The sequence below is a fragment of the Corythoichthys intestinalis genome, chromosome 18 (genome assembly GCF_030265065.1).
Source record: "Corythoichthys intestinalis isolate RoL2023-P3 chromosome 18, ASM3026506v1, whole genome shotgun sequence".
NCBI classification, from domain to species: Eukaryota; Metazoa; Chordata; class Actinopteri; order Syngnathiformes; family Syngnathidae; genus Corythoichthys; species Corythoichthys intestinalis.
In genome coordinates this window covers 22,032,614-22,045,477 of record NC_080412.1, presented here as the reverse complement: position 1 = coordinate 22,045,477, position 12,864 = coordinate 22,032,614, and the positions used below count along the sequence as shown (strand labels likewise).

The 12,864-nt window shown below is 37.0% G+C and overlaps 1 protein-coding gene across 1 annotated transcript in view; it reads right to left on the bottom strand.

The window, feature by feature from the left end:
- The window catches only part of rps6kb1a (ribosomal protein S6 kinase b, polypeptide 1a), a 38,956-nt gene extending 26,808 nt beyond the window's left edge, over positions 1 to 12,148 (bottom strand). The window contains exons 1-3 of the mRNA XM_057820913.1: positions 10,895 to 12,148; positions 4,244 to 4,287; positions 3,249 to 3,369 (exon numbers count right to left, since the gene is read on the bottom strand). Coding sequence (XP_057676896.1) covers positions 3,249 to 3,369; positions 4,244 to 4,287; positions 10,895 to 10,966 — 237 coding nt within the window. The 5' untranslated portion in view covers positions 10,967 to 12,148. The remainder of the gene's footprint in view (positions 1 to 3,248; positions 3,370 to 4,243; positions 4,288 to 10,894) is intronic.
- Between the last annotated feature and the right edge of the window lie 716 nt (positions 12,149 to 12,864).

The window sequence follows — 12,864 nt, the reverse complement described above, 5'->3', positions numbered from 1 at the left end:
GAACTTAGCAACTGTTTTTGTGTGATGCTACCGCAAAAGGATTTCATTGAGGAAAATGGGGAAATATAAGATGATAACAATATAACCTAATATCGAATTTACAGTGATAGACTGACACGGGACAACACACCCAAGACAGACAGTTACTGTAAACCTCAACAATAATTACTGTATTGTACAGGCTATAAGTCGTACGGACCAAAAATTTACAATGAAGAGAATAACAAATATAACTTACAGTACCCGGCGTGAAGTTGGTCAGATCCAAATTTATATAAAAATTATGGCAATTGTTTGCGCTGCGTTTGTGCTTTAAAAAAATCTGTTTGTGCTGCTATCGTTTTTGACTTGTTTGCGATTCTGTTAGAGGTGAATCTGAGGTCAACCAGTCAAAAATGGTGTCAATTGTTTGTGCTTTGTTTGTGCTGTAAAAATGTTTTTTTTTGTGCTGCCCATTTTGTAGATAATCTACTTTTAATTTGTAATTATGAGGTCAAGCAGCCCCCCATCTACAGCAGCACGGAACCGCAATGGTGCCTTTCGTTTGTGCTGAAAAAAATTCTTGTGTGCTGCAATACTTTTGGAGTTATTACAAATAAAATGATCCCTTGGTTTTGCGCGGTTAATTGGGACCAGAACCCGCGGTGAGAAATGAAAAACCACGAAGTAGTGCGCTCTCCCCTTTTTTGTGTGTTAATGTATTTATTCAGATTTAGCATTGGAAAGAGATACATATAAGACAAGTTTCTTCAAATTTTTTCCTCAAGGTATAATAAAAAATGTATATATATTTTAATAAATAGTTATTAAGCACTTCAAATGTAATAATTATACATGTTACTGCTCCACCGAATTATTTTCAAACAAAAATAATGTACTGTAGTAAATGCTTGACTTTATTAAATGCTTCTTGTCCTTGCCTGTGACTTTTGGAATGATATGTGGAAATTACAAACTGCTCAGGATCACTTTTAACATGTGGCGTTTACTGCCGCAAACACAACACGTCCTGCTGCCTCAAAAGTCGACACACACACATTCATTCCAGTGCGTGCTTCCTTATCCCCCTGCCCGCGCATGCGCACACAGAGCCTGTCTGTTCCAGGGCAGCACTCACAACACTTCATTGAGGGAGTCTGCTCAAATTCTCTCACTTACACACAATGAGTTGCAACAGCAACTGTTTAATAAGTTAAACGATAATTGGCGCATGCGGAGCTTTGGAAGCGCGTGACTTTGGCAAGATCAAACACAAACATCTGTCAACATCGTTAACTTTAATTAGCAACCCCAGTGCAGTGTCGCAGTGCCTGACGAACAAAGACCAGGGAGTAGGAGGGAGGGAAGGAGCGAGAGTGAGACTACGCGATCGGCTTGGGACAGCTCATCTGTATTTCTTTTTAACTGAAATAGTTTGAAGTTTGAAGCGCGGAGTAGCAAGGGATCACTGTAATGTTTTTAGGTCATCCAGCACAGTGGTCCCCAAACTTTTTTGCACCACGCACCAGTGTGACGTGGGCCTTTTTTCCACAGACCAGCAATGTGTGGCAGAAAATGACAGTAAATATAAAATAACACAACAGCGCTAAAAATGAATATTAAGTGCAGGGAAAATGTCACTCACCACCATGTGCTGAATCAACATTTTTTTTTGCTGCCTCTCCTAAAACTTTATGGCAAATATCCATGGTCGCAAAGCATAATGATTGTTTAAAAATAATTCGGTGGGACAGTAAAATGCATAAAACATCATAATTATTACATTTCAAGTGCTTAAAAATCATTTATTAAAGTATATATGGCGGAAAACACAGACAAGACTGAAAAAGCAGTTTCTGCTGTTGCACTCCTCTTAAAAATAAACTGCTGTATTTTAAGCCAAATTACCTGTTGTGTTTGATAGAACAATACGTCTATTTGCTGCCATAGCACATTTACGGCGCATTAATCCCCCAAACTATTTTTAATTTGTCCGTTTTATCCTGGAAACCCCCATCTACAGACGTCGCGCAACCGCTTTTTTTTTTTTCAATCCAGCTATAAAGTGAAGGTAATTTATTATATTTATTATTTAAAATGTCTGTCATTTTTAGCTTAGAATCATTAATTGATGTCTAATATTTCAATTTTTAAAAAATGACTTTAAAAAATTATTCACTCGCAGATTTTCAACTTTTAAACAAATTACGTCACAATGAAAAAAATGGTGTCAGTAAAAAAGTCGCTGATATCTACTTCATAACTATCGCTTAATTGTATTTTTTTTTGTTACCGTCGCATTTTCTCCGATATGTTAGATGATAAATAATCAATCCAAACAAAGAAACATTGAAAAAAAAAAAAAGGTTTAAAAGGGTAAATATATGAAAAAGAAAATCTCGACCACTCCTTGATTTCTGCAATTTCTGCATCGCGACCCTTGTTATATGACCATGTTTCACCCATAAAATCCCCTAAAAATCCAGCTGTGGCCATTCACAGCTATGGCTTGACACTCAGTCATACATGCTACATGGAGGTTTTGGATCGAAACAAGGTAAGTACACGATAATATCTCATTAAAGTCATGGCGTCTTTAATCCTGTTCTTTCATGCTCTCACCATCAGATAGGGTTTCGCTGTTTAATTTTTATTATTTTTTTAAATGCCCTCCTGTTCAAAATTTTTCTTCCCCCAGAAAATTGAGATTTTAAGATTTCCAATGTTGTATCACACATGCATATCGGACAATTTTGAAAGTTGATCAAACTGGGGGTCTCAGAGCGGAGCTTCAAGTCACCAAGTTTTCCGCCATATATACATAATTGTTTTTTCAAATTATACTTTGAGAAAAAAGTGAAAAAGCACGTCTTATATGTATCTCTTTCCAATGCTAAATCTGAATAAATACATTGAACACACACAAAAAAAATATATATTTTTTTTTGCGCTACTTCGTGGTGTTTCAATTATTGCGGCGGGTTCTGGTCCTGAGGGATCGAGTGATCACTGTACTTTTTATAACGTGGTTATACTTATGTCAATTTATCGTGGTGGGAGTAGAACCGTGGGTGGGTGCGTCATCATACTGAGAGCTGTGTCTAATATTCAGACTTTCTCATGTAGCCAAATGAGGTCACTGTTATACTGCTGTGACCAGTCGCAGTCGGTGTATATTTGGATTGGAAAAGCTCAATGACCAGTGGTATTGAGAAGTGAGGCAACATTTCCATTGCCTTAATGAAAGAGATATAAACGTAACAGCTCACCTTTCCATAGCCACCCTTTCCCAAAACCTTCAGCAACTCGAAGCACTCAGGCTTGATCTGCTCGGTTCCCTGGTTCACACTGTTCTCGGAAATTTCAAACTTTTCACAGTCATTGATGTTGCTGGAAAAATCAAAATGAGATATGAATGAAGAACAAATTTAAATCTACGTTATTGCTGCTATCAAGTAATTTCACATTTGAAATGCAAAACCAAATGACACTAATTTAATTGATGTAACGGTTCACGTGGATGTATTGAACGGTTGAACTCCTTCGGTTTTGCATTTTCGGTTCGGTTCACTTATGTACAGTTTATTTCCCTTATAAAAAGGCATTAAACCCCTGCATGGCCTAGGTGTTTATGGTCCATATTTTTGTCATTTCTTCTCCTTTTTCCAGTCGGAAAGCACCGTGAACTACTTATCCTATGATCCTATTCTGAGGTCACACCGAAAATGAGGATTGTTACACCTGATGTCGAGGGCGTGTGTTGAGAAAAAGGAAGAGAACGCTCGCGTATCAGCTACACTATTCGTTACATTTTTTCTCTTTATTCCACAAATTAGATTTTACTTTTTTTTTTTTTTTTTTTTTTTGACAGAGACGCAAACAGTGACGCTACCAGTTTCTCCTATGAGCCGTCGCAACAAAAATCACATGGCTCCATTATACCAATCAGACTCAAGTTACAATTGTTTTGTTTATGTTTTAATTTAAGAACTCAGAGTGTCATTTATTTGAACCATCACACATAAGGGTCAGTACTATGTATTTACACAAGTTCGATAGTTTACATTTTTAAAAATAAAGCATTCTAACTACTTTTTCCTGCATTTTTTGTACTGAAAATGAACTGAACCAAGCGCTTAAAAACTGAACTGAAATTACATTTTAGCGTACCGTTACACCTTTATTCAATATTAAAGAGATTACTGTAAAATGCTTGAGACACTTTAACCATGGTTTAATTTTACACCAAACTGTTGATACTCACAATTCAAAGCCACTACATTGATCCATATATTCACTGATCTGGTCCTGAAAACAAGGGAAACAATAAGCCATTAGAAAAACATTAGTTTACCATAGTCACGTTTTTTCTTTCACCACATTTTTTTTTTTTTTTTTAAAATTTAGTTGTAGTCTTTCATGTGAACTCACTGTGGGCTGTTTGAACTGTTTTGATCCGGAAATAAAAGCAAAGTTGATCTACATGGGACCGGCGAATTGAACCACTAGGTCTTTGGGTGTACTAACAATGATCTCATAATATAGCGATACAACAATTATAGATACACAGGGTTTCCCCTAGGATTTTTTTGAAGCTGTGGTGGTGGGCTGCATGTGAGTCGGACAGCCTTACCATGTCGTGCCACTGCGAAATATATCATGACAAATGAGATTCTCTCCCCCCCCCCAGTTTTTTTTCCCCAAGAAGAACCATGACAAAGATCTATTTGAAATATTTCATTAGCCAGGCTAATGTCATAGCTCTCAGCTACGGTACATATTCGAAAATGTGTAGCTGATTACAGCTACATTACCCTACGTAATTATACGACTTTTTTTTCTCAAAGCAATAGTACGACTTACATCTCAATGATCTCATAGTGCTTTCCATTTATTTGGCCTTAATACGTCCTACATTACCACAACAATAATAGTCCTTCTGTTAATGGACCCGTTTCAAGGAGTAGGGGGAAATTGTAATAGCCGTGTAGAGATTTACTAGTTTTGTGTGAAGGTGAATCTTTTTTTTTGTTTGTTTGTTTGTGAACTACATTTTCACACAAATGCACATCGAGATACCATTTGGCTTAGCAAGAATAGCTATGAGATTCATTTTTCAAGTATCCCAGTGCTCGCGAAACTTGAAAAAAGGTCATTTATAAAAGTTTCATCAGCCGTGATTGCTTATATCAGTGTGCCGAAATAGCCTGACAGCACAGATATAAGTACGACGTTAGCGCGGCGGCGCTTGGCCCCGCCTGTCGGCGCAAATTTATTCATATTTGCCGTTCCATCCAAGACAGCCGTCCACCTCTCACTTTCGCTGAAATGTCTGATCCAAAATACTGTAACAGCGGGCTGCCGCGACATCCAACCGCCATCTCTAACTATCTCGCCCGTTCTCCCATTCTTCCTACTCACTTCCCTTTACGTCATAGCTCTCCAGTCCGAACGTCTCTTAACAGCGCTTAGTTACGGACATTACAATACACAATGAATAGGTTGCTGCTGAACCCTTCACATTAGGCTGCTGCTAGTTTGAAACGGCTTTTAAAAAAAACATTTCTTTTGCAAGGCATGGCGGCTAATACTTTGGTGTGGTGGTGCACCACAATCTTTTATGAGTAGGGGAAACCCCGATACATGCATCAGGAAATCATTCTAGGATATTTTCCAATAAACCGTAGAACAACCTCTTTTCATTCTCTGCTGTGATGAAGGAGGAGATTATCACTAGTAGACATCCAATCCATCCATTCCATCCAGGGTGGCATCCCTACCACTTCAAATGGATTGGACGTCTATGGCCGTCAGTGGCAGCAAATGCCAGACGATGATTTAATTTTGGAGCATTTCAAGTCATTACCGGTTGATTTACGGTTACTTCTTTTTCTAGTAGGTGCATTTACGGGCCACATCCTGTTGATTTTCGGGCATTTACAGGTCACTTCTGTGGATTTGGGGTTGTTGAACAGAAGGTGACCTGAGAATGTCCCCAAATGAACAGGAAGTGACTCAACATCATAGGGCTGGGCGATATGGCCTTAAACATGTATCACGATAAATTGAGCAGATTTATCTCGATAACGATAAATGACGATAAATTCGCCCAAGCGGACTGTTATATAATTTGAAAATCTGAATAAATGCATGAAATACAGATTAACTATTTCTTGTTGATTTATTTACCAGCATTCAATTTGATATACTGTATTTAACAATTGTACATGCAGTCTAAACATTAAATTTATAAAAATTAGGGCTGTCAAAATTATCGCGTTAACTGGCGTTAATTAATTTTTTTAATTAATCACGTTAAAATATTTGACGCAATTAACGCACTTGCCCAGCTCAGACATATTTAAATGTCACTAGAGTGAAAGGCCCACCTGTTAATTGTGTTTTGCGGAGTTTTGCTGCCCTCTGCTGGCGTTTGGGTGCGACTGATTTTATAGTGTAAGTAATTATTGCCATCAACAATGGCGGGCTACTAGTTTATTTTTTGATTGAAAATTTAATTTTATTAAAACGAAAACATTAAGAGGGGTTTTAATATAAAATTTCTATAACTGATTTAGAACTGATTTATTGTTATAATAAACAAATACAGTCCTTATGTACCGCATGTTGAAAATATATATCCATCTTGCGTCTTATCTTTCCATTCCAACAATAATTTAGAGAAAAATATGGCATATTATATAGATGGTTTGAATTGCGATTAATTACGATTAATTAATTTTTAAGCTGTAATTAACTCGATTAAAAATTTTAATCGTTTGACAGCCCTAATAAAAATGTATTGTAAGCAATAAGAATCCAAGTATGAACATTTATAACAGCGTGTATGACTTGAACAATGTACATTGTCAAAATCAATATGCCTGTGCAAACATGTAATTGTAACACAAATGACTTGCAGCTTGAACAGTACACTTCAAAAAGACAACTTATTGTTAATGGCTGCTGTGATATAATTATTAAATACAAGTGTTTACTTTATGGTTTAAGGGTTTTTTTTCCCCCCCAGTGCATTTTTTCATAAATGCACGCACAATAAAAATAGCTGGGGCCATTTCTCGGTCATTATAAGTTTCGCCGTTGGATTGTACTTTATGCAGAATTCTTTACCATCACAAAAGCTATCAGAGGAATCACACACACAGACAGATACAAAATAACGCCACATAGTAATTGCTAGATGCAGTCCGTGCCCAATCCACTCATTAAGTTCAGCCGTTTCGACAAGGTTAGAGCCTCTATCCGACTCCATAACGTTCATTTGTAGCGTTAGCCGCTAGCTAGCGTTAGCCTGGCTACCAGTAGAAAGCACTGAAAGCACCATCTCCGGAAATCGTGAGAACAAAGGAGGACAGCGGGTGAAAGCCCGTCTGGATGCCACCAAGAGTTTACTAAATGTCGGTTGAAAGTTTGGTGAACCTCCCTTAAGCCACACTCCATCACGTTTTGCTTGTAGCGTTAGCTGCTAGCGTTAGCTTACCGGGCTTTTGTTTGATTGGCTTCCTGATGATCACGTGACTCCCTACGTAAGCACATTCACTGCTTTCTTAAAGGGGAATGAACAGACGAACAACACAGAATCAAAGCGGGATGAAAAGACTATTTTCTTGTTTTATTAATTTACCGAATTTACCGACATGGTCAAAATTACGTCGGTCATCGTTAAGAATTTCGGTGACGGTAAATTTTCGGTTTACCGCCCTGCTCTACAACATCAGCAGGAAGTGACCTGTAAATGCCCTAAAACGAACAGGGGGTGAACTGTAAATGCCCACAAAAGACTGGCTGTAAATGTGCTTGTTTCAGTGCTATTGACGGCGCCAGATGCCCAATCCTGTCAAAAGAAATTGGATGTCTGACGTCGTCAATGGCAGCCAGTGAGCTGATATAGACCCTATTTTAATGGAAGATCTTGGTAGCAACCTGTTGGTTCTTTTTTTTTTCTTTTCAAATGTGACACCTTTTTAAAACTATATATCAATTCTTGGCGATATATCACCTTTTCCATATATTGTCACACTCCAAGTGTACAGTATATTACTCAAAATTTGCTTGTTTTCGTTCAAACGTTGCTTGCTCACAGTGATGTCATACACACTTTGAGTGTGAACTCTTTGAAAGGAGACTTCAATCCCTTTCAACTCTAACTGCTTAAAGCATCAAAGATGTAGCAGTGCACAAGAAGTGTTGTCTTCATTCTATGATTTCGGTTAGCGGTAGTCTGGTTTTTGTTCATGCGAAATGTTCATTATATCACTTTATTTAAACCTAAAATGCTAACTTGTAAAATAATGAGATATACATTAATGCAATGTATTTCTATTCGTATTAAATTCCTGATTAGCCACATCAAAAAAAAATTTTTTCCACACGACATTTTGTTAAAATGTGTATACTACATAACCATAATTTTATATATTATTTGGCAAAAAAGAAAAATACCGTAAGTAAACTATCTGAAAATTAAACTCTAGCTTTGTTTTGTCGTTTTGGTTATTGTTATTGTTGGTGGTTAAAAAAAACGTTACTTTTTTGCATGTTTATATTGAAACAAACTTTCACATAACAATAACCATCACACGTTGTGTCAAATAAAATTCCAAAGTAACTATTTGGGATGCAAGTGTTGTACCAGTAGCTCTAAGAAACATGTCCACGGTAAACTAATATTGTCTAATATAATATAGTCGCACAGAGTATACAAATATTATTTGGGGAGATATAGTGATATAGTCAGGGGTGAAAGTGGTTAGAATTTCTTGCCGGAACTCCCCGACCTGAAGGTCGCCATGGAGCCTGAAATTTTATTTATTTATTTATTCTCTACTGAAATACAAAGAAAACGGTTTTGGTCAGTTATTTCTATAACACGTACAAAAATAGATTTTCATTCAAAATTGTATTTTTTTCAATGATTTGCAAAATAAAAGATAACAAAAACAGGAATAACCCCAACCTCCTGCTCCTAATTTTTAGTTCCCTCATTTATTCACATACTTAATACCAAATTTTAACTACTTAAGAACATAAGATGTATATCAAAATTGAAGTTAATGTAAACATTTACGTTTTGTTGTTTTTTTAATAATAAAGATATAAGTAACATAGATTTAGAAAAATAAGTACAAATGACTTATTATGCAGAGAGAAATGGAATAATATATTTTGAAGATCGCGAAAACATTGACTTTTTTAAATTATAAGGAAATGAATAACTTGCCTAACATAAATGAACAAATATAAGTCCAAAGTGCACATTGACAGCTAAGATGCTCTTAACCTCCCCATTAGAGCAAATCAAACTAAATACGATAAATAAGCCTCCTTAACTCTTGCCTTGCTCTTAAAGATTTGATCCATTTTCTTTTGCATTGCCCTTTTTTATTGCATCAATTCAACTTTTTTTTTTATTTTTATTTTTTTAACTGTTTCAGAAAACAAGCACATTTAAACCAATCAGAGCTAACTATCTCTGCTGATCACGTGTCAGTATGTCCGCCAATTGAACGGATAAATGAGTACAGGCGTTTTGCTTTGCTGCATGCATTCGCACATTGACGTGACTCGTCATCGTCAGACTCAGATAACTAAAGCAGCTGGTGAAACCTCCATGCTGTCCCTGGAATGAAATAAATAATAATTATCGGTGGAAACAGATTACGCTACACAAGCCCTTTATTATGCTTGTTCTGAACGCTTGTGTATGTAAATCGGATGTTGGTAGATTGTTTTCTTATTGGAGATAAAATGCATGTGTGGCAGCTTTGTATTATTATTATTATTATTTTTTTTTACATAGCGTTTTGACAGTTGCCTTCATGTTTCGGAATTAAAGCACCGTATACCGGAACAATGTTCTGGCCCTGAATCTTATACTGGAACTGCATTCCGGCCCTGAATCTAATACCGGAACTGCGTTCCTGCCCGTTCTGGCCCACTTTCACCCCTGGATATAGTAAATTATTCTAACTAACGTCTGTCAATCTAAAACAAATTCACTTGCAATTGACAGCGACAGACGTTTAATCATCGTCTCTGCAGCTTACAACAGGCCAAATGGAAGACTTTTAAAGACTTAAGACAGTATTGAATACAGCTTAAGACCCAATTCACATCAATACCGGCAAAAAAAGTTTTAAAAAACAGGAAAATGAGCGGGTATCACAGGTAGTACCGCTTTGTTTTTAGGTTTTGGCGTCCACAAAAATCGAAACATGTAAAAGCGAAACTGAACTTTATGCATTTTCTAAATAAAAGTAATGTCAATAGATATTTAAGACCTTTCAAAATCGTATTTAAGACCTTTTGTTAAATTTTAGGAGAATTTGGGACATTTTAGGGCCTAAATTCAAATGATTTAAGACATTTTTAGACTTTTTAAGAACGCGCAGATACCCTGTTAGTCCATTTGAGCAGGGATGGTTAGCAGTAAACGATCATGTTTCAGTCCCATTGACAGCCTTATACGTCCAATCCATATAAACTTGAAGGGGGCCAAAATGAATTGGACGTCTATCACCGTCAATGGCCGTCAATAAGTTAGCCGATTCTCGTTGCTTTTAAAGCTGGTTTTAGGGTTAGAAAAAGCAAACAGCACTGGATTTATAACTGAAAGGCGGTTGCCCGAGTCCCAGCCTGACTTAACTGTCAAAAATGAGGAATATGTTGACTCAACAGTAATAGGGATATAACGCACGTTGAGCACCGTCACTTTAAATCGGGGAAATCGTGTAAAATGACGCATTATCGTAATTCTGTGGAATGCGAGAATTCGCGGGAAACGCACGGCGATTATCCTGTCCGATAATGGATGCCACTACCTAAGAAGCAACTTAAAGCCGCTGCTAAACATTTCCCATTTACTAGCATCAGTGCTAACGTGTAGTGTAAATACCTCGTCTTCGACATCGTCGTCGGACACGTTTCCATCCGGTTGGTCCAAATCGATGTCGAAGACCCCCGCCATGGTCTTCCAGCGTTTACGCAGAAAACACAAGCCGGTTTCCCCGCCTCATTGGCGGGCCATTATTGCTACGGCCGACCGGCCGGCTACAACAGAGAAAACGTGAGCCGAAGCCACCCGTCTAGCTAACCAAAACACAACAAGCAGCATTCCACGGGCGGGAAGCCGGGAACGCCTCTGGCGTCGATTGTCAACAACATATATATGACTAGATTTCCTACGATGGAGTCGACGGGGTAACTAATTGGCGACCATCTTGTAACAGAAAACTTCACAGGACCTTTGGTGATTTACTCTACTAAAATACTCGAAATTTGCTTTTAACGGATTTTTAAACTGTTTCAAATATTTAAAAAATAGCCGCGCTGGCTATTATCCAGATTGGATATTGACATTGAAAAAAGTTATTACTTTTAAGTATTTTGTAAAATTACTGCATCTCTTAACGTTTATGAAAACAAAGCCGTTTGAAAATGGTACGAGCTTCGACGATTTTAATTTTACGTGATGCGAATAAGCCTGCTCTTAAATGGCCGACAAGAGCCAAAGCGCCCGTCGCCATCGGCTCACACCGCGCTTTTCTATCTAGTCTTATATTTATGATATCTATAACCGGCACTGTTCGGCTCAACTCTGTCAGTTCCGAAAAGGCTCGACAAGGTTCAGTAACTTCCGGCAAAACGTTTCAAAACTCGGCTACTTGTAGGCATACAGTTAAAACATGTTAAACGGGCAGACATGGCACGATCCAGAAGCCATTGGTAAATAATCTGGAAATTTATCATTTTGAAGCAACTGTAACAGGCATTCAAATCCATACTTCCAGTAGATGGCAGCAAAAACACTCTGAACACCTATTGCATTTGCATACTGTAATGTGACTTGTGTTTGAAGATAAAAGAGGAAAATAACACGGTGACATTTTAGATTAAATAAAACAGAAAAATTGAAGCTTGAATGTTGGCATTACAATACATACTGTTATTTCCAGTTTTATCATCAAAATACATTTTGTCAAAACAAGAATACATCAATCGAAAATACACCTTTTAAAAAAATCTCTATCATAGAATGCAAAATTTCCCCAGCATAGATTTAAGTTTTCATTACATTTTCATTTTCCGAACCATAATCTGAGGCTTTATAATGGATGGATAATTTCCTATTTCAAATATGAGCAAAGGTTTGGAGTGCGTCCCCTTTTTCTTAAATTTGGTCGAAATTGACTTTTTTTTTTTTTTTTTAAAGAGTAAAGTGCCATTCTTGATATAATCAAAAAACAAAAATGTCGCTTTTCTTCTCTTGAATCTTTAATTTAAACTAGAGGAGCACTCTGAGCAGTGTTGTTTTTTGGCAACCCTTTTAATTTTCATCTTAGTTTTAGTCTTTTGGACAATAACACTTATTAGTCTTACTATTATTATTAGTCATCTCAAAATAGACAAATTTTGTCTAGTTATAGTCGACAATTATTAAAATGTTTACGTCGGTAACATTGAAAAAAAAAATTCCCCAAATAAATAAATAAATAAAGTTTTCCAACTATCTAGAATGAACATTGACTGACGAGCACATGTTGTAGCGTCAACAAGGACAACACCAACTTGATGATTACACACATTCAGCAGGAAAACAGTACATTATTTTTATTTAATCATAGACTTCACCATCAGTTGACAAGATAGCTCCCACAAACATTGTGCCACACCTTCCCGTTGGGGGCCGACCCAGGCAGAGCATTTCACTTTCACTGTGATAAACTCAAACACACGCTGCGTTCAAACGCCAGATTTAGGTGAAAAAAGGACGAAGGTTATACTGCATACAAGCAGGCAGGAGTGTCTCAAGAGTGATTTGATAGAAGATTCAAGGTAATTATTATTATTATTATTATATAAAAA